At 47.0% G+C, this 27,240-nt stretch overlaps 1 protein-coding gene across 2 annotated transcripts; it reads right to left on the reverse strand.

The window, feature by feature from the left end:
• Positions 1–3,021: 3,021 nt before the first annotated feature.
• pdlim7 (PDZ and LIM domain 7) lies at positions 3,022–27,044 on the reverse strand. Of its 2 annotated transcripts, XM_084692527.1 has the most exons (13): positions 26,874–27,043; positions 24,356–24,454; positions 18,481–18,632; positions 14,597–14,624; positions 13,399–13,595; positions 9,175–9,329; positions 8,894–8,930; positions 6,822–6,874; positions 6,449–6,695; positions 5,679–5,859; positions 5,458–5,578; positions 4,223–4,338; positions 3,022–3,896 (listed from the first exon to the last, which is right to left on the reverse strand). In XM_084692527.1, exons 1-13 carry the CDS (start codon positions 26,901–26,903, stop codon positions 3,810–3,812), a joined length of 1,503 nt encoding a protein of 500 aa, XP_084548653.1. In that variant the 5' UTR covers positions 26,904–27,043; the 3' UTR covers positions 3,022–3,809. The 2 variants fall into 2 exon arrangements, with proteins under 2 accessions (XP_084548653.1, XP_084548733.1); XM_084692607.1 differs by lacking the exons at positions 8,894–8,930; positions 9,175–9,329 and having other exon boundaries at positions 26,874–27,044.
• Positions 27,045–27,240: the final 196 nt, after the last annotated feature.

Genomic DNA, 27,240 nt, shown 5'->3' on the forward strand with positions numbered 1-27,240 from the left:
TCTTGAAGAAAGTCAGTGAGCTCTATAGAACATTACCTTTCAGAAGCCATTTATTCTTAAAGGTAATACCCTTTTTCTTTTTGTATTATTTCTAATATATTACCAAACGTATCACAATAGCACTCTGTTTTACTGAATTCCTCAGTTTATGAAGGGCCTAGGGCACATTTCCTAGCTCATATTCAAGTGCATATGTCTCCAAAACTCATTTCTGCGACAGCATTACTGTCTGGTTGCGTTGTGGGGGCGAAAATGTGTTACATAAAGCAGTGCCCAAAGGGAGCCACTGTATAGACAAGACCCCTCTTCTCAAGGATGAATAATGCAGAGAAACTGCCTACAGAAAATCTGACAACAACAAATTATCATCTGCAAATGACTCTGAGTGATACAGATGGGAAGGCAGGGCTTGTTTTCATAATTCATAAAGCGCTCTTGGTGCGACGTCCTCACGGGGCGCGTGACACAGGTCACCCCTTTCTCACGCTCTATTAGGCTCACAGGCACGGACGCATATTCGCTTAGCGCGCCGTTGCGCACTCGTCACTTAGAAAGTCGATTCCAAAACAGCAACAACAACAAAGTCGGAGGCAGATCCATGAAATAAGGCATTCTCTCTTAGTGACTTCTAACTGGTCTCTTGACCCTGCCCACTCTGCATAACCAGGAAGAATCAGGCCGCTAGTCTACGTAGACAGGAGACTGGGCCCCTGTGGTGTGGAAGCTTATGAGTAGGCCCCGTTTAGCCATAGTCCTCACTGCCTCAGGGTTGCATGGGGGGTTTTCACCCCCCGGTTGTATAGAAAGCCCTGGATGCCATGCCCTCTCCCAACCAGAAAGAAAGAATTGATGATTGTCAGATAGCTGGAATGTACACGTTCATGATTATGTTAGAGACATTTACTTTATTTTTCCTCTTGTCTAGAACATCTCCCAAGGTCCCTCAATGTAGGATGGCCATGGCACTCTTAGTTTCCTTAGTTACGGCACACCTAAGACTTAACCACAACATCAGTCAAGAGCAACTCTATTTGAAATGTGGAATCAAAACAGGGATGTAGTCCTGCATTTCTTGTGTCGATGTTACAAGCTTTTGAACCAACATGAACACCACAGACTAAAGGCCTCCTTTTTCCATGTGAAAGTGAGTCAGAATCAGATGTAATATGTACATACTTTTCTACAGCAGCAGCGTGCTGTCACTTTACATACTGTATATCAGCAGAATTGCTAACCAAAGTTTTATGAAAACCATACAAGGCCACTGCATCACACAGTATAGTGCCCATTCACGTGTTATTTTAGGTGTTACTGTAGCTTGAGCTGCCATTTGTTTTCGCCCACATCTCGCTTCTCTACTATCATTAAGACAGACATTATGTCTGAAACTCTCATCATAGTCTTGTCTTCATAGACCTTGTTTTGGCAGTGATGCTAGTCGAGAGTTTATTGTATCACTTTGTAAAGAAATGTAAATTATATTTTAATATGGAGCCAAGAAAAAGAGAGAAAAAAACTACAAAAAAAAACCTGGCGCTTTCATTTGTCAAGTCTAAAGCGTGATGTTTGCCTATAGCCATCTGTTCACATTGATCTAGCAGTAAAGACTTTCTGTAGAGTTAAAGGGTTTAGAGACTGTTTTCCCCCTCAAGACATTTTAATACTGTTTTTTGTTCTCACAAGTTTATGGCTATCTGATTATTTATATTCAAGCATTTAACAGACAAGAGGGAATAGTGACAAAAGCAGTCCTACTGAAACCCAGGACCTAGTGGGTGTAGTAACATGTAACTATGACACAGACAATCTCCTGGGTCCACTTTTAGGAGGCCAACCACATCATGCCATGGGTCATCATGGCAGTTGTACAGTCAGATGTGTTTGCGGTTGTTAACAGTGTTTGTGTTATGGAGTGTAAACATGTCGGCTTACAAGCACTGTAAAACACCACCACCCTCCGGAAATAAACTCACTGGTCTGCCAAATAATGACCGGCTGCAGAGACACTATGACTGATCCTATTGGCTCTAGAATGCTGCTAAGCACCAACCAGAAGGTTGCATTGCTAAATGGTGCCTGGTTTGTATTATCTAATGATCAATGATAGCCAGTCATTATTTGGTATGACTCCACTGAAGATACCGTTGAACTCGTCGGACAAATCTTCACAATCCGTCTTCATGGTCCAGGAACACGACTCACCATTCAGCTCCCTCTCTGGAAGCGGCAACGATCTATACCATAAGACCTTGGGTTTATTAGAGTGGTTGTGGAACTTCACCACAAGCACTTGACAAACATTTCCTTATGTGTGTACATTTTCTTAAAGGGACATTCATTGCTATTCGGTGTCTAGAATGTTTGCGCGTGTGTGAGTAAGCGTGTTTGTGTGTGTGTTTGTATCTACTTGTCACTGACTGAATTCAATTTTCCTTTGGAACTCAGAATAACAGACTACTGTACCTGTGAATGATTTTCTATTTAGTTCCTTGATTCAATGTTCCTTGCCTTTCTGCAAGTCAAAAATGCTGTATTTACTACATGCCACAGCGCTTATGCAATTGTACAATTCAGTTTAGTTTTTTTTTCTTTCTGTTTTCTAACCTTTTATGTTCCTTATTGTCAGTGTAAATTGTTGTCAAATCTTTTGTGGAGATGGAAAACTTCTCCGGAAGGAGATTTTCTGTAATTTTTGGACAATGATATGGATTTGTGGGTAGAATTTTGGAAATTCGTTTCTAAGTGCTTTCAAGTATTTACTTGGCCTTATGTATATATATCTATGAAATTTCAGAAAGGTATGTATAGTAATTCAACCTGAAATCGTTGTAAATAAATTATATATTGTTAAAACAAGGACTGAATCTTTTCCTTTGTCTGCCATGTCTTGTCATTCTCCTGATTAAATATTGAAAGATGCAGAATGTTAAATCTCAACCTGGTCTGACCTTATTAGTACATGATCTGCTTGACAAGTTACACTGTCAGAAACCTGGTATCAAAGTGGATAAGAGGTATGAATCTGGTTAAGAAGACCACAGAGGGTTTATTGATTAGCTACAGAGTTTAAACAGTACAGCTCCTCTTTAAAAACGCATTACTTATTTCATCTACCTCAAGCAGGTACTTAAGGGCACAGCAGGGTTGTTTTGTATTTACTATATTGATTTTAGAGCTAAAAAGGGTGTAAAGCTTCAAAAGACACATTAATACACACGTTCATACAAAAGAGTAACCAAAATACAAGAAACCCAGATTCTATTATAATCCTGTATCGTAAGAGCAGGTTTTGACCGATCAATTATGTCAACAGCAAACAAGGAACATCTCCAGGAGGCATGATCTCAATGCTGTGCTCAAATCTCTCATAGATGATTTGGTTTCAAACACGGCTTTCCCATGCCGTCAAACAAGTAGTCATGGGTGCCTCCCCCCAAAAATAAAACAATACACTATCTATAAATATATGGACCCTTAACACAGGGAGACAATCATGCAGACTGAGGCAGTACACAGACAGAAGAGATACCACACAGAGCATGGCTCCCAGCACTGCAGCGACACAAGGCTTGGTGTGGAACAGTACACCCAACTTGACACACGTAACACAGAACAGACCCTCCGCCCCCCTCAGATAGGGGACAGCAGAGGGATCCAGGACAGTGTGGATGTCAGACGTGTAGACGGATGCATCCTTGGTTTTTGGCGGTGTGCGTGTCGGGGGACTTGGGTTGGCGGGTCAGGCTTGGAGAGGACGGCGGGCCGTGTTTGAGAGCCGTTCGTTTCTCTTTGTCGTCTGTCGTTCCTTTTCACACGGGCGCGAAAGCGTGGCCTTTACATAGAGGCTTGTCCTTCTTGGAGTAGAATGTCTTCCCCTCCAGGTTGATCTGGCAGAGCTAGAGGGGAGAGAGAGGAGACAGAGAATGAATACCTGTGTGACTGCAGACAAAGCTGCCTTCACTCTGGCATCTGGCTCTCATTATTTACCCAGCCTTTTATTTACCACCTGACAGAGAGGGAGTGGTGGGGAGAGGCCAGAGAGAGAAAGGTAGACAGCGTCAGCAGACAGGGGGAGAGATGAAGAGAGCAGTGAAGTGAGAGAGAGAGAGGGAGGAGCCACTGTCATGCATCAGACTGAGGTTTAACAGGGTACTGTGGGCTCCAGAGGGGACTAGGGAATTGGGCTGGACCCCCGGAGCAAGGGCCAATCAGAGTGACTCACAGCACAAACAAAGCAGGTGTCATGCCAGCTGTAGCCCAGAGCCTCCAGGAAACGGTCCCCTGCATCAATCTTGAAGTCACATCCGTGGCACTTAGTGCCAAACATCTTCTCATAGTCTGGGGAGAGAAGAACAGAGAGAGAGAAGGGGAGAAAAAAAGGGGGGGGGGGGGGAGGGTGAGTCAACCATAAGCCTCGGTAAAACCACTTTCCAGCTTCTGTGAAGTTTGGTTTGGGAGCAGGACAATCATCAGTGAAAAGGAGAGAAAGAGGAATTCCATTAGCCTGTTCCCCGCATGTAGGGGATGGATTAGGACGGGGGGGGAAATTGCTCCTGATACTTAACTGGATTGTCCCCCTTTTTTCATTACGGAGGGGAAAGTGGCGTGCTCTAATACTGCTACTCACAGGGAGCTGCGCCACCCCTGAAAGATGCTGAGCTGGCAGAATGCTTATCATCGCTTAGGGCCTTATTGTGAAGATGAGAGCAGGGCTGAAGTTTACCTCTGATTTAAAAAGAAATCCTCTCGTGAGCAGATGGAGGGATAGTGACAGTAGACAGAGAGAGAGAGACAGAGACACAGACAGGCAGAGAGTAAGAGAGAGTCAGAGAAAGAGAGACAGAGTCAGAGATAGAGAGACAGAGACGACAGAGAGAGACGACAGACAGACAGACACAGAGAGAGAGCGAGTCAGACAGAAAGACACAGAGTCAGAGAGAGTCAGAGAGACACAGACAGAGTCAGAGAGAGAGAAAGGGGACCTGTTAAATTATTAGGAGCACAAAGGCAGGCCCGTGCTCCATTCAGAGCACAGCAGATAAGTCAGGAGGTAGTAAGTGGATTAGCCCAGATGAAGCCATCAGCCATGTTGACTGATCCATGTGTGGAAGAGAATCCTCCACTGCAACAGAAACGGACTCCGTTGAAAAATGTGGTCCGTCAGTTAAAAACATTTCGGTAATGGATGGTGTGTCTCAGAGCCTCTTATCATAAAGCACATTTGCCAGAGGACGTTATCTGACTGCGTCAAACCATCAGCGGGGACTACAGCCTTTTTCAGAGGACACAGGAATTCTGGGCTGAGGCTAAGTTGCACATGAATGGAGATTCTCTGTAGGGATGACCTCTTAGACTGTATAAGATACCTATATCTATCTGGCTTGATAACGGAAGCGTGAGCCATCAGTTGATGGAGGGCGGAGGTTGGGGGGGTGGTGTTGGGCGTCCCGTCCTCACCTCTCTCGCAGTAGGGCTCCCCCTCCTCCATGTAGAAGGCCTGGTTCCTGATGGGGGTCTTACATGCGGCACACATGAAGCACTGGATGTGGTAGGTCATCTTCAGGGCATGCATGATCTCCTGCAGAGACACATATAGGGTGTGAATGTTCACCTCACATACACGCACGGTCGATATTTCTCTTTTGGGGCTGTTGTAAGGGCATGAGGGCAGCACTTACCCCTGTGATCTTCTTTTTGCATTTGGCACAGTTGGGAGCGTAGCGGTTGTCATAGCACTTAGTACAGAACACAGAGCCCTTCTCCTCAAAGAAGCCTCCCTCATCCAGAACCATCTTGCACTGGGAGCATGTGAACTCTTCTGGGTGCCAGGAACGCCCCAGCGCTACCAGGTACCGACCCCTGGAACGCACGGACGCACACTTAGAAGCAGTTGGCACAGCAACAACAGGGTTTTCTAATGTAGTGCCTCGACAAACAAAGCTGTAATGGATTCCACCAAGACATAGCCTTCACCAGCTCTGTCATTGATTTAACCTCCATGAACTTGCATGACGCGACACTACATATATTGTTTATCTAACAGCAATTCTCTTGCAAATTGTGTGTGAAAATATTTTGTATTGCAACCTGGTTACGTTTTTTGTGCTGAGACGCACCAGAAAAATACATTTGTGTTCCAGAGGACGATTGTCTGACTTTTTTTTTTTTTTTTTTATACCACTCAAAACGTGTTAAACACATTTACCCATGTTTCCTTTCTGCTAACACGAAAAGGCGTGATACCTACATATATATATGCACATTACACACACACACACACACACACACACACACACACACACACACACACACACACACACACACACACACACACACACACACACACACACACACACACACACACACACACACACACACACACACACACACACACACACATATTGGGAGTACTACCGGAGTAAGAAGATAGGGGGCGACGTGGTCCTACCTTATGACTTTGTTGCAGGCGCCACACAGAGGCGTCTTCCCGCTGTCTGCGGGGCTTTGCTGCGCCGCCTGTAGGATGGTGCTGCGGCTCTGCATGGGCGTGGGCTGGGCCGGCTGCCTGTGCTGGGTCAGGACCGTGCTGGTCTTGTCTGGGTGGTACCGGTCCGCAAAGTTCACGTCCGTCACCCATGGGGGTCGACAGGCGGGGCCTGAAGGAGGGGGGGGCTCCGCCACAGGGGTCTTGGAGGCTGGGAGAGAGAGAGAGATAGAATCTTTGAGAAAACAAGAGTCGGGCTTCCATAGGCAGGTGACCGGAGAGTCAGCCTCTGAAGTGACCCTGCCCTGGGAGCACCAGTGGAGGTGAAGAGACTCACCATCAGGTTTGGCTGCTGTCTGGCTCTTAGCTGGCGACGGGGTTGGATCGTGACTAAGGGGGGAAAGAGAATGAACACTCCTAAGAACGACAGTACCCTTAGATGATGTCCTTGTAACCATGGTGATAACTAGGAAACGTCACGTGGTAGGTACTCTTAATTAGCAACTCTTGGATGGGAGCTCAGTGTTTTTATTCATATGAATGACATGTAGATTTACTGTCGATTTCCCCACATCTCTGCGGCTGTCCTGCAGCTAGTCCTTACAGGCAGACATGATGATGAGAGGAGCTGACATCTTTAATAGAACAACACACCTTTCAATGACTGCAGATACAGTATCAAATATAAAAGGAGTGAATATTCAATTCCCATTCGCTCAGCTCCACTGTCATTCCTCAGGGCAGTGGAAGTGTGAAATCCAATCCTTAAGCAGTTTCATCATCAAGGTTCCATCAAACCGTCACCCTGGGGCGGGTTAGTGTTTACATCATCTTGTGCACTCCCGCCCTCCTCCCACCCATCACCACCACCCCCCCGCCCCCCATCCACCCCAGACCAGCAGGCTTTTGAAACTAGACTCCTTTGTAGGGGAAAATGTATGAAATGCAACAGCCACTCCAGATATTCATAACCACACGCTTCACAGGTATTCCTTCACTAAGAATCAGAAATGGCATCAGTTAGGATGGTCAGCCGTACACACATGGTGGATTCCTGGGTGTGATGTTGCACATGTATGGATCTACCAAATCTAGAACATCAGAACAGACCAGAAAAGAAGCAGAGAAAAGGACAGAGGCAGGGGGTCGTGTTTTTTTCCAGACTTTTTATGTATTTGAGAAAAAAAAGAAAAAAAAAAAGTACAGATTTACCCTCCATTGTGTCTTATTGGAGGGAGAAACCTAGGAGATGAAGAGCTCAGAAATCAAAACAGAAACATGTGCAGAGAGAGAGAGAAAGAAGATCAAAGGAGGGCCTGGACTATACACGCAGTAGAATAAAGAACAAAACAGAACTGGAACACCTCCCCCCCCTCCCTCCTTCGACCCCCCCGCCCCCCAGCTTCTCCTCAGGTTTAGACAACTTCCTGTCTCAGTATAATGGGCAACAGCACTACAGACACTTGGTGTTCAACAGGTGTAGACAAACCCCTCAACTCCATTTCTGAGGGAATTCTGACAGTTAGGCTCAGTATGCAAGGTTCCTTTAAAGGGCTTGGTAATCTAGGCAGCATGTCATACAATTTTTTCTTTTTTTTTTTCTACCCCTTTTCTTTTTTTTTTGCAGATATTTTTTCGGTTATCGTCCACCTCCCGCCCCCCGCCCCCCCACTAACTATCTCGCAGGTGAGTTTATTAACTGCCTCGGGACAGTGGGCTTTCGTCGGCATTGTTGTCGTCGTCATATGGCGCTCGAGGGCTCTGTCCACCCCTGCCGTTGCCCTGGCGACGTTCAGGACTTGATATTGAGCGAGCGTGCAGACCTCTCGTGGTGCCAGTCCCTCAGACGGGCATAGCGGGGACTCTGAATCTCTGTAAGGAACTTCTCCCTAACGACAGAGAAACGCACAAAGACAGGGAAGGAAGGGGGTAGAGTGAGCGAGCGAGAGAGAGAGAGAGAGCGAGAGAGAGCAAGGAAAAGAGACGGAGCAGGAATGAGCAAGAGAGTGGGGGAGAAAGGGAAAGAAGGAGAAGAAATTGACAGTAGGAAAGCCGGGAGAAATAGATGGGGAGAGAGAGGGAAAGATGAAAACAGCACAGGCAGGAAACGTCAGATGACAGCTTTGAAAGGCAGGCCCGTCTTTGGACACATCTCAGAATGTGCCATGCAATAGGAAACGGTATCACTTAAAATAGATGAACAACAATTCAATAAATAACACCACACGCTTAACTTAAAAACCGTCTCAACTCCAACAGGATTCAAAAGTTACAGACTAACAAGCTTCAGCTATCGCGCACAGGCAAATGAGCACTCCACAGCACACGCACGCTTGTGAGAAGAGCAGATAAAGAAAAGGAACTGTTGGAGCAGACAACAAGGGGGGGATGTGAGCACACACGCTTTACCTGGCCCTCTTCATGTTCTCATCATCTGGATCCTGCACTGGGAGATCCAGGAGAAATACAAATCAGAGCACTTCACTGACACACACACACAATGTGTGTCAACAGCAACCTGAACAACCACTTCATCTTCCCTCTTTTTGCTAATCAGACCTCTCCCACCACAGTCCCCACCTCTCCCGAACCACAGTCCCCACCCTACTCTCCCTCTCCTCCACTCCACACCCCACCCCCCCCCCCCCCTCTCTCCCTGACCCACACCTTCCTCTCCCTCCCTGACTTACTGAAGTCGGTGCCTGTGAGCTGGGCCAGGATGCGGAAGGAGCGGGACTGGGTGGTGCCCGTGCGGGGCTGCCAGTCCTGGGTGTCCTCGATCAGTCTCTTCTTGCTGCGGTCGTTGGGGATGAAGCAGGGCATGCCGTCCATCCTCAGGCCGTGCCTGCACACACACCGCCCGTTAACCCCGCCCGGCAGCGACACGCTACAGACACGCCACTCCGTAATCACGCGCACTATTGACTGGGCGATCCGCTCATGGGCTCCAAGCACGGGACACGCACTCTGGCGGACACTCAGACGGACGCCACAATGTGCAGACAAACACACGCACATCAGTCATTACTCTCAGGCCCACTTGACATCACAGGAACAATCCTAGATCATAGTGACACTACTGCTGTGATGATATCACAAGCATGCTATTGAAAGAATCCATTGCATAGAGCATGTAAAGCAAGCTTGAGAGGGAAAGGGGGGGGGGGTGAGTCGGGCAACAGATGAGAGACGATGGAGCACTGTGTGGCCATGCTAGAGTAGATGGAGGTCAAGATAACTGAACTCTCACACCGAACTCTGTTCTATCTAGCATGGCTAGCGGCCAGAGAGACCAGCAAGAGAGACCAGCCGCCATGCACCTGTCCCTTACTTGGCCACGGGGTATGACATCTCATCATAGTACGCTTCACCCCTGTAGAGCACACCCACACAGGAGAGAAAGAGAGAGAACACGCACACATGACGAATGGAGATCAAACTAGAGTAGTGAGAGATTATGTTTTTAGAAGAGTTTAGAAAGGATACGGTCAGGTTACAAGTCAAATGCTGAGTAAGTCATGAAAAAGTAGTAAGAACCCTTTTAGTTGTACCTGGGCCTGCAGACCTCGTCATTTTACATTACACCGCAGGAAAGTTAACGGGCCGTAAAGGCCCTAATGAAACTAATTGCTGAGCTGGAGGGAGGCTGAGGTATACTAATGTAGGTAAAATAGGAGTAGATAGTAATTTGACAGGCAAGCAGGCACATAATACTGAGGGGCGAGGTAAGGTGGAAAACTGTTTTACTGACTTGTCGAGAGCTTCCATCTGCAGAGAGAGAAAAAAGAACGAGAGAAGAGAGCAGAGAGAAAAGCCAAAGGTCAGTTGGGGAGAACAAAAGAAGTCGAATGTGTCAGACGGAAACAAGACATGCAGACAATAGTCAGGAGCCTCGATGGGTTTTCAAAAGCATGCAGGAGGTGACAGAGACAGGCTGTTATTGTTGACAGGTTCGCACATACACACACTCACACAAGAGAAAAAGAGAGATACAGGGAAGTAAATATATTATTTCTCTGTCAGTCTGACCCCAAAATGACTCAGCTGCTTCCCCCCTCCCCCGTCTCTCCTCCTCTCTCCAAACCAAACATGCCAAAACCTCATCACATTCCTGTCAGTATGTCACAGGGATTTGCAGAGGAAGTTCTATTTCAGGGCTGCACCAGAACTGCAAACATTTCCGTTTGCGTTGACTAATACCCGGTTAATAATGTTGAATGTCACTCACATGGTAACCGCGTCACATGGTTACTGGGGCAATGCAAATACACGCAAAACTGCTGTAAAGCAACAAGTCCAGACATATGTCACATTCCCCAGAGATAAACGACTACACCCACAGACTGCAGCTCAGCCTGCCCACCAGGTGTACCTAGTAGGGGTGGGGAGAAAAGCGATTCACATGTGAATTGCAATTCAGCCTTCTAGCAATTCACATTGATTCACAAACTTCAAAAATTGTCTTCAAAATGGCAATTACACTGTCTTGTAGAAAGTAACAGGAACTCTGACTCAGGGGGTAAGGATGTGTACCATCGAGTCTACTGCCAAACACGATACCCTTGGTTCAAATCTCATTCAAACCAATTGATAATTCATTTAACTGATATCATTTAAGTAATATATATGTTGACATGATAAAGTAAATATCAGTTGGTGCCTATATCAAGTTGTAGTAGCAGTTACCCAACAGAATGCTTTTCATCACAGAATGATGATGATAAGGAAGACGAAGAGACATTGACTGGTGCCGCAGAAATGGATGCAGAGAATTCTGTAGGCCTATGGTAGCTACTGGTAGTTCTCTCCCCATGTACTTTTATTTACAGGCTTGCGAGGAATTGTCAGTTACACTGACATGAGAATAATTAATATAAAAACGATTTGCACATCCTGATCCTGTTGAACAGAGCATGGATGCTGTATACAGTGAGATGTTCATATAATGGCATGTGAATTCTGCATGTGGAACTGTGAAATGTAATGTAATCTCATGTATTCCCAGTTACAAGTAAATGAGTTGTACAAACTGCATCTCATGAAGAAAGTGCCAAAAACTGACCAAGATATGGTGTAGGCCTACTTATGGTAGAAGAATAAAGGCTAATCTTGAAAAAGATTCAGTGCAACACCAGTTACAGGAGGGTGCATGGTCACAGGTTATGTAAATTGTAGGAACAATAGCCGATAGAAATCCAACAATTAGTATTTTTATTTGTAGGCAATGAAGAAGACCAAATAACATTTCAATGATTGGTCTTTATTTCAGTGCCAAAAAGAATTTGGCCGGTTCTGAGTGCATGTCCACGGTGTGTAACATTAGCGATGTAAGGGCTGAGAATGTTGCTTAAATAAATGACCGATTGTGATGGGTAACGTTAACTTAGGTATTCATCAGGGAATCAAAGCACATTGAATCGCAGTCTTAAAATCCTCTCCCGGCGTATAACTAAGCAAATACAATTTTGTTTGAGATCGGTCGGCTGAACCAGGAAGGATATCCAATGTCTGCCAACGCTAAAAGGCTCAGAAACTGGGAGGGGCATTACATTTAACATTGAACTATCTTAGTTGTAACAACCTGCAGAGTTGAGGTGTCAGAAGTTGGCTGGCCCAAACAACTTTTGACCCCCTAATGGTGAGACATGACTGCTGCTGAACCGTGTGTGTGTGTGTGTGTGTGTTGTGTCTTTGGGTGACAAACCCGACCACACCCAACCAGAGATGGTATAACAGGGTTGTTTGGGAAAACTAATCATCTTTTACACGTGTTGTGTCAGTGGTTCAGACCGTGTGTTTAGGCCTGGACTTACTGAGGATTCAGGACGACCAGCAGCGTGTGGCAACAGCCCACAACAATCGATTTTCTAGTTGTTTTTTTTGTTTTTTTTATGTAAACATATATTGAATCGAAATCTGATCAATCGTGAATCGATTTTTAGTCAAATTGTGACCCCAAGAATCAATTTGAATCGTGAGGTACCAAAAGATTCCCACCCCTAGTACACGTTTCATGTACAAAATGGCCACCAGACCGAGTGAGAATGGAGACGAACAGGGTGGCTGGTGGTGCAGGCCCATGTGTGGCCTCTCTGAATGAGGCAGTAGGGTAATCCTGCACCCACGCAGTAAAAACACTTTGAGACCTCAGCAAATTTTATGGAAAGGGTCTTGAGCACGGCTAAATACAGCAGCAGACGACATCACGACCATGCCATAAGTCAGACTGACACCCCCTCCCCCAACGGCAGCGCAGCAAGACCAGAGTCTCCCACCCTCATCCTTCCAGACCACCAGACACGTTGAACTAATACTTGTATACTTGTTTTTTGTTGGGTTAGCGTTTGGGTGGATGTGCTTGTTTGTTTTAGAGTGTGTGTGAGGGGGGGGGGGGGGTGTTAGGCCTCACTGCATGAGAGTACAGCGCATGTCTGTGAAACAGGAACACCAGCACAAAAACGATCAGCCTTTAAAACCAACCTCCCTTCTGACGAGTCAACTCCCATTTGAAAAAGGAATCTTTCAACCTTTCAAAGTTAACAGACATAAGACACCTTGCAGGGGTGGGATTCTCATTTTTCTCAAGCATTTGGTCACGAGTACGCTTTGGACAACTACCCTTCTGTAATCAAATCAATGATTTCATTCCGTAGACAGAGTTTATAAGCAGAATCATATATCCATTACGTCAACTCCCAGAACTCTTCACAAGAATCCATTTCTAGTCAGTACATAAGAGTATGTGACAGAAAACTCAAGAATTGAACATTCGGAAACAAAGCGTGAACCTCAACCTACCGATACTGATCGAGTCATTTGGATTTCAGGTGAACTTCAACACAAGTCCCTCTCGTGTTAAGTGTCCAAGAGTATTGTGTGTGATAACATGTGTGTTTATTGGTGCGTGCACCTACCCGTTGTGTGGATGTTGCATGCTGGTGGGGGCCAGTGACCGTGGTGTGTTAATCTTAGGGGCGTACGCCACCGGTTTAATGACAGGACCTGAGTTGGCACTGCCCCCGGCTGGTGTAAACGGCCGTGCCATCTTGTTAATGGCCGTGCTGGGGGCAAAGGAGTACTTAGGCTGCACAGAGGCAGGGGAACAGTCCTGCTGGGGAGGGACAGTGAGAGAGAGAGAGCACCACCACACATCAACATGCAATTAGACAACACATCACACACACACACTGCAAAAGCTGATGTACAAACGCACACATAGAAAACATATCTGCATTCCATCTGCACTTGCACAATCCCACAGGTTGAAGATCTGATCGTTTGTGGTGAACACGTATGGTTAGTGTTTGGAGCCCTGGTCTCGTCAAGGCCAGATGACTCTCCTCTGAGCAGGCAGGCTTGTAGTCAGGCAAAGAACATGAACACACCCAAGAGTCTGACTCATGTATCTTGGATGTCAGCCAAGAGCCATCCAATGGCACCACTGGTGGTGTCAACCTGGGAACGTCCCTTTCCTTCAATTGGGATTTCTCATTGTGTGAGAGAGACCATGCAGACAGTCTGTTCACTACACGGCGGATCTCTTACAATGGAGTACAATTCAATATTCCCAGCGCAGACAAATTACAAATCAATGCATATAGGTCATATTAATGAGATAATTAATACATTAGAGTCTGTAAGAATTCTGTTATGCCTACACACTTGGAACTCTGCCCTTAATATACTCCGGAACCTGGGATTGTGCAAGACATTATTCTCCGTTGGGAATCGCAGGCAACACGTTCCCATTATCGTTTCACTCAACAAACCAATAGCGGGGCGACGGCCTGATGCTTCCGTGATGTGTGCTACGGGGCCCCAGAGAGCGCCCGGCGCGATTGAATCAGAATGTCTTTAACTGGCGGATAACATTCACGGAGGAGACCAGTGGGAGAAGCGCAACATCAAGCGGGGGCTTAGATTGCTACATCCATCACCACAACGCAGTCTGGGCCCCTTAGGGACAGCTAAACACTCTCTGTACTGGAGTGTGCAGAGGCCAGGAGATGGAGGAATTCAGTTGTGGACTAGCGAAACAAGACGATGTGTTGGGTTGCATTACTTAAGCATCAGTGTGGCCCCGAGGTGTTAATCAAACGAACATGGTCTTACCTTCTGGTCTCCCCCCGCATGGAAAGCTCTGGATAAGACACAGCAAACAGGAAGAGTTAGAAAAGGAACATTACTCAGAAAAGGTTATATCAAAGCTATAACTTCGTAAAAACACATTAATAAAAATGGAGAGTCGTGTTCTTTCTTCCTCATATAACAGCTCTTCCTTGTTGAATAACAGACTGGAGCAGCAATCTGTTTCTGAGATTAAATGTTGGCTTTTGGGGACAACACAGCAAGGGAAGGAGAATGTAGTTTTCATCTCAATTTAATTTTGCTCACATCATGTCTGCCATTCGGCTTGTTTTCAATTACAACTTGGTTTTGTACTGTTTGCTTTATTACACAAACCAAATCATTGTAATCAATCTTGCTCTACCATTTCCCAAAACACGCTCCACAAGCCAAACACAAAACAAACCCCTCACTCGTGGCAAACTACAGAAAGACAACATTTGTTAGATCTTTGGATTTAATCACACATTTTGAGATGTCCTCTTCTAGAACAAGGCAGTGGATCTATACTGGCATGAACACACTTTAGGTTATACACACAGGAAATACACAGCATCCCAGCTATCCTGGAGTCAGAGACCTCCACACATCTCTCCCTCTCCCCGTCCTTAGAGACCCACAGGAACCAGGGGGTTCATCCTGGATGATCCAGGCCTCTGTTCACGCTATCTATTACAGCTAACTGTAAACAGAGAGGGTGTGACAATGGATAATGGCTGCCTTCCTGCGACACAGCATAGTTAGCTAATACCCACTCTTCTTATCTGCTGCACAGCAGCTGATAGGCCTGCACGCTCTACAGGATGACAAAGTACGACAGGGCGCTATCAGATAGGGAGAGAGGCGAAGCGAGGGAGGGAGGGAGGGAGGGAGGGAGGGAGGAGACTGATATGGTGGTGTGTGTGTGTGTGTGTGTGTGTGTGTGTGAGGGAGCTGAGAAGCAGATGACAGGTTAAGCTGGTTTAACAGACAGTGAACCTCAACAGTACTCGTGTCTCAGTATAAAGTTAGGAGACTTTTAAACATGAAAGACCCTCGTGCCCGTGGAGACAGGGACGTAGGCTACACCCTATGTAGTTAGGAAAGTGAACGTTAGAGCAGGTATAATATTTCTCTTGGCAAAACCACCAGAGCTGAAAGAGTTGGGAGGAACAGGAGAAGGAAGAGGCCAAGTAAATGCCCTTAGGAATTAATTAGCTGGCAGGATGGTCCAAGTTTGACCTGAGCTGAAATTTGATACACCCCCTCTATGTGATCATTTCTTCCCACATTTCAAGAGTCAATTATTCTGGCCAATCCACACTTTGCTATCAAACTATGCTCCAGAGATCTCACAAGAATGGCTTGATTCCAGAACATTCTTCTCAAGGCTGTCCTCGGCTCATAATCACTGGGTCCAGACCACATCCTCCAACCAGGTCACTGGTGATGGGCCTTGTGTGATAACAGATCCCCAAGGCTGGATTTCAGAAGTTGAGATTGTCCCCCTCATCTCTCTACCCCTCTCCCCCCCCCCCGCCTTTCTTTTGGTTTCTACACTTCCTTGAAAAAGGAGCACGGATAAAACCCAACCCCAAAGAATAGAAAGGATACCATCTATCATATGACTTGAATGAAACTAGGCTGGATACCAAACAATACACCATAAATCAAAACCACAAAGCTGTCCTCTGGTTGCAAAACAAAATTGTACACTTCAGCCAAGCCCAAGGAAACCAAAATCACAATAGCTGTGCTAATGCTAATGCCTGCGCTAGTAGGCACTAGTAGGCTAGTAAGTATTTAAGGAAAACACAACTCAACAGAAGCTTTGTCAGCCACTGAGACATAGAGAAAGAGAGGGATGAGGAAAGAAGGTTGAGGCAGCCATGGGGAGGAGGAGGAGGAGGAATGCGCTGTTTACATTAGCTCTTCACCAGAAGGAACAGAAAGATGGGAGAGGAGCTCAATGGGAGAGAGAAGTATGTCTGGTGTTAAATAAACACGCTGACACAAAGATGTACAGTATCTCTCACACACACCATATGGAGCGAATGCGCCCACGAGCCGTTGATTAACATAGGCACATACAGTCCAAGGCACATACAGTCTAAGCCTTTATTACATGCAACACCACATGTTTGGTGTTGCTAGGGAAACCAGTCCTGCAGGATCACCTGATAAACCAGCACACAGGAAATCAGGACACCAAGGACGTTTCATAGGCTAGGGAAATACGCACGCAACCCAACCTGCGTTCATGACTTGCTGGTTTGAGCATGCACTAATAGCCCCAGAATTCAATGTTCTGCCAGGCACATCCCTTTGTAGCCAACATTCCTTAAATGGTTGTGTAAAAGGCTAGAAATAGGTCAGTCTGTTCGCTAACACAGTGGGTGGCTCCAGCCAAATTAAAGACCATTTGCTTGTCTGGACTGAACCCTGTCACCCTGAATTCACAGTCGACTCCAAGCCCACTTGGGCCCATGTCCGCCCAGTGATGTCATCAACCACACTGTCTGGTGTCAGGCCAGGAACAGACAGACAGGTCCTTCCACAACAGCTCTGGAGGGAAGGAGAGAACTTCACAAACACATCTTGGACTCTCAGACTTGAATGAACCGAGCAGCCATCCATCTTCCTGAGGAGACCAGGACATGGCTCTCCACATGACTCATCTAGGACTTCAACCCTACACACCCAGTCTCTGGTTCCTTCCTCCTTCCCATCCATCGCTCATCCCTAGTCTGGGGAGGTGCTCTCCCTACACTCCTTATTTGGTTAGTCCAGGCCATCATCGTGTGACCTCTTTCTGTGGACCGAAAACCGCCAAGTCAGCACGCCGGCTTGTTTGAGTCAGGCGTAATGCGTTAGGCTGGTCCAGCGCCTGCTCTCTCTGTGGGGCTGCCAGTTTAATAAGCAGCTACTCCCATAGCATCTCCCATCTACACAAAGACATTGATTGTGTTTGTGTGGAGGAGAAAGCGAGGCAGGGTAGAGATGGAGGGAAACGGAGAAAGAAAAAGCTCGCTTTCCCCTCCTCCGTCTTATACTTTTAAGTCAGCTCTTCCATAGCAAGACTCCTGTAACACAAACTAGGGTTCTACACATTATAACGGGGCAGACAGTATTCAGTCACTATTGTTACAGAAGCCACAGTTGAAACAATTGATGACAGGAAAAGGAGTAAGCCAATCTGTCTGGTCCTACACCAGCTGGACCTGAGCCAACCTCACCAGCCTCGCCTGAGCCTGCCTCACCAGCCTCGCCTGAGCCTGCCTCACCAGCCTCGCCTGAGCCTGCCTCACCAGCCTCGCCTGAGCCTGCCTCACCAGCCTCGCCTGAGCCTGCCTCACCAGCCTCGCCTGAGCCTGCCTCACCAGCCTCGCCTGAGCCTGCCTCACCAGCCTCACCCGAGCTTGCCTCACCCGAGCTTGCCTCACCCGAGCTTGCCTCACCCGAGCTTGCCTCACCCGAGCTTGCCTCACCCGAGCCTGCCTCACCCGAGCCTGCCTCACCCGCCTCACCTGAGCCTGCCTCACCAGCCTGCCTCGCTGCTGATGTAGTGTGTGTGCTGTAACAGAGCTGCTGAGACCACACCTTGGCCTAGCCTCCAGAGCATGAGACACCTCATCAACATGAGAGATGGAGGGAGGGAGGGGGCAAGCCAGGTATGTAAACTGGGTAATGTTAGCTGACCTAGTTTAGAATAGCAAAATAACATCTGCTGAGCTTCATTTAAACAGCAAAAATGTGTAAATGACATGTGATGTAAATTTCAAGCCACAGCTTGACCCCCCAGTTCTCTCCTAATACATGTTTTCAGTGTTTCAAACAGAAGGGGTTATGGTTTGTGAGAGTGTGATAGGGTGCACACCCTGGACACTTACTTGCTGAGGGTGAGGGTGAGCGAGTCTGTTGCTGCTCTGATCTTGTTCTGTGCCTCCACGTGGGTCATGTCCTCTGCGTTGGTCTCGCCGATGGACACCACCCAGTCTCCCACCCCAACCCCGGCCTGGGCGGCCTTGCCCCCTGGGGTCAGCTGGAGAGAGAGGGGGAAGAGAGGGGGGTGAGACGGGGGCAGCACTGCACACGGACATTCAACAATGGACCTCCACACACAGGGAGAACAGGCCCCATCATTCACACAGCGTTTCTATAGACCTTCCTTACATGCATTAGAAACGTTGCCACTTAACGTTAGTAATGCACACTTGAAAAATACGAGCATTCGTAACTGCCCATGAAATCAAGCTGAAGTCCTCCGTTTCAGCTCCTCACCCTGCGGTGCAGCTGCATAAATACATAGGAAATATAATAATCCCCTGATATTTCCATGGATCGTGAGTCTGAATACTTGCTGGGATTATATGGAAAGAACATAAAATCCCCAAATAGCAGTCGTGCATATTTACATATGGTCCCATTGAGAGACAGTAAGTGACTGAAAACCATTATGCTCCTCATAGTACATAGTCAGTATACAAAAAGGATACAAATGGAGACCAATTCATGAGAGAAATGAATTGAGTGAGAAAGAACACTGAATTGATTTGTTTGCACACAAGTCAACAAAGATTAGCCTTATCTGTTGGTGCACTTATCACTAACTAGTTCACCCAATGCAGTATTTTCACAGCTAGGCCGGCAAAGTCTACTCAAACAAAGTCATGGTTGTTTTGGATAGTGTGCCAGCAATTTCAGTGATTCAATGGTTCTCCAAAAAAATTTGAGGTAAAAAGGCCAACAGTTTGATCATTTACATAATTAGCAATCACATGAAGACTGGGTTGAAATGGGGCAAGGCTGAAATGTGCTCCATTTTGAAGGGGCCTTGTGAAAACACTCCAGTTGAGAGTATGTCTCCTGACATGACGTTGCCAATCCTCCAACCACAATGAAGACCAGGAATTAGTCATTTTCTGCCCATGACATCATCCTTTAAGATTCACTTCAGATGTGGACTAGAGCTTTGAAGTTCACTCACACCAGAGAGAGAGAGAGAAAGACAGAGAAACCAGGTGACCAGATGTTCCTCATTTCAACAGTCTTCACAAGCCGTCTACAGCGCCTCCCTCTTCCCAGCCAGACAGGTAAGTCATTAGCCTGTTTGACTGACACATGAATGATGTCATTAGGATGCCTAGCTTGTGTAGATGACAGATACGACCTTAACGTCTGGGCGGAACGGCTGCAGACACCACTACATGACAAGCTCACACGAAGGACGGCTCCTTCACTGACTTGGTTGCTGCGTCCTTCAAAAACAGCAGTGACATACACACGGAGAAGATGCCAAAACACGTTTAGTAAGGGCTTAGTCAGCTTGTCCCTAAGGCTTAACGAAACTCAAGACTTGTGTCAAAGTCTCAGATAACTGGAGTACAAAGTGTTCAACATCAGATAAGTGAATGCACGCCAGAATCGCTGGACATACCCCCACCACCACCCCCACCACCCCCCCCCCCCAGCCCCCCTCCCCCCAGCCCCCCTCCTGAAGCTTCCCTCCCCAGAGGGGCTGCCTCATCACTGGCCTCAGTGCATCCCAGGCTGAATCAATGGGTTTCTGCCATGTTTAGCTAAGCTATCAGATTCATCCCCTTTGATTCGGCAGACTACACACACACACACACACACACACACACACGCACACACGCACACACACACACACACACACACACACACACACACGTGACTTGCAAGGTAATGTTCACTGAAAACTGAGCATTTTGCAGGCTTACTACTATCAAACAGAACACTATGGCAGAGTTACAATGGATGCCTTGTTTTCCAACAATACTCAATTACGACAATATGTGGACAACACGTCAAAAGTTAAGCTGAAAATAATAGGTTCACTATGGTACATTCAAGTTCTAACATCAGTTTGAATCGCAAGTCAGAAACAACTAGTAACTTGAGAAGGAAAAAAAAAGAAACTATGCTGCTTAAATTAAATAGTGCCGCTAAGAGCTTTTCAAAAGGTCTGGCCACGAAGGTTCCTTGAAAAGAACAACAACATGCGTTCTGAGAAGAGGCCGCGGTGGGCACTGTGACAGGGGAGGAGGGGGAGGAGGGGCGCTCCGCAGGGGGCATCTTCAACATCACACGAGACACACTTGCAAGACTAACCCACACACACACACACTACACAGAACCCCCAGGAAATCAATCATGCTAAGAGCAGAGGAGGGCAAAACACAAAGGCAAAGTGACCTGTAAAGAAGGAGCAACAGTTAGACTAAACAAGAATAAATGAGTTTGAGCGTGTGTGTGTGTGTGTTGCAGCCCTGAGACTGACACAGACACCTGTGTTCCTGGCTCAGGTTCAGAGCACAGCTGCTCCCTCACTTGAGAAGGCGGCAGTGGAGTTGCTGTGCTCAGGCCTTTGGGTGGCAGGGTAAAGAGGGGGGGGGGGGCAGAAACAGGACACCCCTCATGCAGTTTGTCAATACTGAGAAGGACAGTGGAAAACATGCCCCAGTACACAGCACCGTCCAGCCAGCCAGGACTGAGCCTTGCCTGTGTGCCCTACACCCAGCAGTCAGAAAGATGGAACATGGCACACTACCGCTGCCGACATACACACCACCCAGCAACAGCAACATTCCTGCAGAGCCATGGAAGCGATTCAGTCCTAATAAGAATAAGAAGAATGACAGTGCAGCGTGTCATTCCACATCAGCGCACACTTTTCTTTAAAAAATAAAAAAGGAAAAGGCACTACGCAATCCTATGCAATGACTCTCCTCCTAAACACAGGATGTTGAAATAAGGGTTACGAAAATAAACATTAAAACATGACATTCTTGCTCAGGCCTCTCCACAGAGCAGTACACAGAGCTGTGAGTCCTGTCCTCAGCAGATCAGGTTCTGTGGACTCCAGCAGGCTCCAGGCCCCCTGGGCAGGAGGCTTCCCCAGGGACAGGCCCCGTACCCTAGCTCCCAGACACCTTTCACTGTTACCCTTTCCACTGCCATTTCAGGGCCCGGACACACATGGTCCCTCTTGCGTCACTCTTCAACATAGCTGATGCTAGGCCACAAATAACCCTGTAGGGGGTGGGGGGAGGTGGGTGGGTGCAGGGGTAGGGGGTGGAGAGCTCGCTCCAGCAGGAAGGGCTCCTCTCGCCCACACCGGCGGAGGACAAAACGGCGCTGGAATCCATCACATCACAAGAGGTTTACCCAGGCGTGCTACACTTCATCCTGCGGTGATGGATCCGTTGGACTTGCATTATTGATACAGCCCCTGCCTGGCGACACAGAGTTTGCGTGTGAGCGTCTCGGATCACAGCTGAGTGATCGGCGGGCGGTCGAGCTCAGACACGCCCCCGGGGGAACGTCAGACCTGGAACAGGAAGTCGAGTCGTGATAGGTCCAGCTGTGCATCCGACACCCCCTCCCCATTAGCCAGCCATCGCCTGCTCGTGTGACATCTGTAACTTCCTCATCACGCAGACACTTCACTCAGAGTCTGGCTGTGGAAACCAGATGGTCTTTTTAGGGGCTCAAAGCTGAGCAACTCTTAACGTTTATGGGTTCCCAAGACCAGGATATTTTGTGCTGATTGAGGCTTTTCTGATGGCAGGGATGGGGTGGGGCCTCAAGACGGTCCCACTTCCCATGATTTCACTGGGAAAGTATTCCTTTGAGACAGGAGCGGAGCCTCACAGGAGGTGAGGACAGGCTGGACACGGAGGAGGGAGACAAAGAGGCCGTGTGTTGCCAGGGCCGGGATGGATGTGAGAAATATCTGAAGAATGCCGAGAACATGGAGCAGGGAGAGAGAGGAGGAAGGAAGCAGAGCATTCCTAAGCCTGCATCCTATCACACACACACACAAAATCAATAGCAGATGACCTAAATCCTGGTTTACAACATCTCCAGGATAAATGACCATGTACGAAGTTATTAATTACCACTAAAACAACTACGATGTGACCAAACTCCCAAAATAAGTCTGACACTCATAAACCTCCCTATAAAAATGGAATCTTCCCAAAACGTGCGTCCAGACAGTGTTGGCTTCCCTCCTGAAGCAGCGTGGGGGGGGGGGGGGACACGTCAGCGTTCTGATGTCTTATCTCTATCCCATCTCTACTACCTCACAGGCTTAAGGCCTGTCAGCCAAACATGCTCTTTATTGTGCCGTCAACCCCCTTTACATACTCTCTACGCTGAGTCGCTGCCTGGAGGGGCTCAGGACCGACAGACCACCCACACGCCCCCCCCCCCCCCCCCCCCCCCGTGAGCCCCAGCCAGGGCCCGCGGAGGGAGGCGAGCCTGTCTTGTATAGTGCGCATCGGCATGGAAACAAGCCACTCAGGGGGCGTAAACCTTCCCATGTCTCCCTGTGATTCACGACCTGGTCATTTATGACAAACAGACGAAGACACAGCGAACCTACAGTTCATCCTGAGTGATTGTGTCAACACTCCCCCCACCACCACCAGGCTGACAGATCATGACATCATTGTTTTTTTGGGGGGGGGGACAAACTGACTCTACAAAGCTGCCTATTAGTAAGTTAGAAGCATAACATTATCCTACTGAGTGCGCTGTCTGGGAGGTGTTATAGGAAGACATGAGTCAGACTCAATGCCAGGAAGGAAAGGCCATGACTAAAAAACATATGAAGGTGGATTGTTGGGGAACTGGTAACCTGGACTGGCAGATTATTGCGCAAGAAGTTTCAACACAGGATGCAGGTCATGTTAACGCAGATATGAACCCACCATCTACTAAAGCTACAGCTCTGGTAGCAATACAGTCTTACCTGCCTGTCTGCACGACTGCCTTGTTCTAACCTGGTTTACACCAAACATCTCTCCCTCCATCACTGTTTTGTTTCTCATTCCTCAGACAAAGTTTCGGAATCCGTTAGGTCTTGTTTGAGAAGACCAAAACGAAATCTTTGTCTTGTCATGCCAAAGGAAACTCAGTTTGACTGAGAACATGCTCTGACAGGCTTCTGTACCTGCAACACACACACACACACACACACACACACACACACTTCCTCAGCAAGTCAACATGGAGCGGGACCTTGATACCAGCAGGCAGAGTGTGTGTGGAACCCTCCAACAGACACTGATGACAGGTCATGAGGATGAGCTACATGTTGCACACTGCACGACTAAGGTCAGGCTGTGTCGGCTTTAGGCTGTAAAATGACTGTTTAATAGCATGTCAGGTCTGGCCGATCTTTGGCAGCAACAGGATGGATGAACGGGTGTGAGTGCGTGCAAGTATGTCAACGTGCGTGTGCTCGTAAGCAAGACTGCACATATAAGGGTTGGAAACCGGCAATTAGGCCCCTTCGATCGAGTCGTTTATGGAATATTGGAGGGAATCCATGTAGCTGTGACCCAGGAGAGGAGATGGTGTTCCAGCAGAAGGCTAAACACTCTGAGGACGTCCTTGTGAGGAGTGAGGGAGCCAGGCAGCCAAGCCACTGTGTGATAGCAGACCTCAGAGTTGCATTGACACACCTCAGAGGAATGCGAGAGCGCTGAGCGAAAAGCCCAAGTTTGAGAAATACGGGTTCGATTACAATTTTGCACATTCTATCGCCCCCTCCTAGCCTCCCTGTCAGATCTGTTCACTCTCCAACGTGCACGGAGAGGGTGACGTTATCAACAACAAGAGGAGGTCAGCCTGGGGTGACCGGGCTGGACTACAGTTGGAGACAAGTGCAGACAGACAAACACACCCACAGTTCCCCCACACACACAATCTCCCAGTGACCCGGGGCCCTCTTACCCTGGAGACGGTGAGGGGCATGCTGAAGTCCTTTCCTCCCTGCAGTCTGAAGCCCCAGGGCGCTGGGCCACTCAGGGTTATACAGTATACATTCATGGCCTGCGAAGGAGACACAAACAGACAAGGACATATGAATGGGTTGGGTTGATAGCAATTGCCTGGATATGACGTTGTTGCCTTGGAAGCAAATTCACCATAAAATACAAAAATAAACCTTCAAGACTCTTGGAAAATATTTGCTGTTATCTGTGGTTCAGGGTGTTCTGTTGCTGTAAGCCCAAGAATAAACATCCCAGTTTCTTGACATCCACAATGTCTTAACACACAATGCCTCTGCTAGTATTGTGTGAAACATAGTGAATAAAAAATTTATTTAAAAATATGACATAATACAAAAAAGGCATATAAACATGCAATATACATCATGAGCACAATTTACATTATGAGCACAATATACATTATGTGCCGCAAAGCACCCTAAAATGCAAAAGCACCCACTAAAATGTGAAAACTTAAGCATGCCACATAGTTAACCACTGAAGGTCTATCCCTAATCAGGAGCCTTTCCTAGTCAGAAGAGACCTGCAGGAGCCTGTCTCCCTGCAGCGGAACACCACCACCTAAATACAAGGCTCAAATTCACAGTACATCTAAAGATACTCATGGGCAGACAGAAAGAATGTTTGACCTCTGGAGATCTAAGGAACAGTATACACCATACCCTGACATGAATATAGGACCAGAATGTGAAATGGCTGAAGTGAAGCCCTGCACATGCATAAAAAAAAAATAAGTCTCTGCATATCTCCAAACCAGACCTACTGTCAACCCAAAAGCTAGTCATATGAGTCCATGTGTAGTACAATGTGGGCAGCTACTGTCAAGAGCAAACTAAACAGCTTTCAAACCAAACACATAAAAGGAAAAAATGCTGCATAAATAATGCCATTCTCTGCAACAACTTATTCTGTTGGATTTTGAGTAGCACGACTAAAAAAAAAGATGTCATTTTAAGAACCAAGGACAACTTGAGACCTTAGCCTGTGACACTGACCCATCAGTGCAGTGCCTCCTTAGTGTCCCTCTCCCTTACTACTACTACTACCACCACCACCACCACCACCCCCCCCCCCCCCCCCCCCCCCCCCTCACTCTCCAATCCTTTTCATGACATTCAGATACCTGCGACTACCATGCAAACCTACCTTGTCCGTAGGGGCTATCTGGTAACCCTAGCCTGGGGAAAGCTGGAGGAGAGCTGGTGAGCTAAGGCAGGCTGTCTCCCTCTCTGTTGGCAAACCCTACCCCCCTACTTGTGACACAGGCAAGCACTAGCCTCTCCACACTCCTCAGAGGCTATATAAGGAATGTAAAACTACACCAAACTATTTCAGCCCTACACCCACATGAGTCACAGAGAGGAGGGGGAGGAAAAGGGAGAGGGAACATCAACTACCCATATATCCTGGCATTGGCTTTGCACATTTAGAATAAGATAGGAATCACTGAGTAGCAGAGGGCCCAGAGTTTATAAGTGAAACCTTGAAATCAAACATACCTCCCGGAGACCCTGATGAAGTAGGTTTTAACACAGTACAAACGAACCAAACCGGCAATTAGGATATACCGACAAACCTCTTAAAGAGACGGGAGTATAGGTTTGGAGGGAATTTGAACAAACAAGACTGGGACATAATAGGCTACTCTGTACTCTTTTTAGCATCCCTGTTAAGTAGGATAGAGGAGCCAAGTTAAAAGCTCAAATCTAACACAGACTCCTCATTAACATCATCACCGAGGAACCTACCCATTCCCAAGATCTATTTCGTATCAGAAAAAAAATAATCCCTTTGATTTTCAAACTTACGTATGAATTGACATGACTTGCCACATTAACAAGTATGGAAATAAGGTTGGAGGAATCCGACTGAACAAACGGCAAAACCAGCTACACGTGCATGCAATTATCGCTTAATTTCCATTACTGCGCATGTAAATACACCTTTCAAGTATACACACATATGTGGGTAATGACGATAGGCTAAAGTAAACAATATCATATGTAAATAAATGATGAATAACTCATACGATTACAAAAACCAAATGGGTTTTAAATGTTTTCCTGTAAACCATAATGACAGTGACCTTAAAAACTTCGTCTGGGGGCTTCAACTTAAAATGACTACAAGATCTCATGAACATCCAGTTGTTTGTGAGATCATCCCCTGCACAGTCAACTAGAGAAGCCGGGCCACAGCATTAGGACTCCCCTTGCGATCTCAATTCATCCGCTCCGTTGCCGGTTCAAAAACAACCAAATATGCGTTTGTCTATTCAAAACGAAGAGAGTAGACAAGCCCCATTGTTAGTCTACGCCCGTATCATACGAGTGATTATTGCTTGGACTAAAGGCCTTCAAGCAAGTTTTAAGGATTTGGCAACATAAAGTTTCATGTTTTTTGTAAATAGAAATAGTGCAGTTAAAGCAGTTTGAGACTGTATTCGTAAAAACAATTACCTCTTGTCCCTCCTTCTGTTCGCCAGACATCGCTGGTAAGTCTACGTATGTCTTAAAATGAAATAAAGTAAATCAACAAGTAAATCAGCTGAAACTTCGGACTTCCTCGACTTAAGACGTCAGAGCCGCTAGTGGGTCCCTTCGTGAGCAGCAGTATTCATTCCCTGTATTGCTCTTTAGTAGGACTCTACTGTAACGTCAGCACGTCACATGGGTGCTATGCTTGGGATAAGGAAAACTTTCCCACTGGTCCTGGATCCGTTTAGTAGACAATTCAACGGTTCAAGAATGATTTGGAACTGACAAAGCAGGTCCTAAATGTGTTGAACTCTACAGTTGTGTCGGAAAAGTACTTTATAGGACTTTC

Source organism: Hypomesus nipponensis, chromosome 1 (assembly GCF_054491055.1).
Source record: "Hypomesus nipponensis isolate SF chromosome 1, ASM5449105v1, whole genome shotgun sequence".
In the NCBI taxonomy this organism is placed as follows: Eukaryota; Metazoa; Chordata; class Actinopteri; order Osmeriformes; family Osmeridae; genus Hypomesus; species Hypomesus nipponensis.

What these genes read in the sequence shown, in the direction of transcription:
- pdlim7 (XM_084692527.1), bottom strand. Translation starts at nt 26,903, where the DNA reads ATGTCTGGCGAACAGAAGGAGGGACAAGAG. An exon ending in AACAGAAGGAGGGACAAGAG is followed by an intron (nt 24,455 to 26,873) that starts GTAATTGTTTTT and finishes TCTCCTTCGCAG; the next exon opens with GCCATGAATGTATACTGTAT. An exon ending in GAGAACATGAAGAGGGCCAG is followed by an intron (nt 6,875 to 8,893) that starts GTAAAGCGTGTG and finishes TTCCCCCCTTAG; the next exon opens with TCACGATCCAACCCCGTCGC.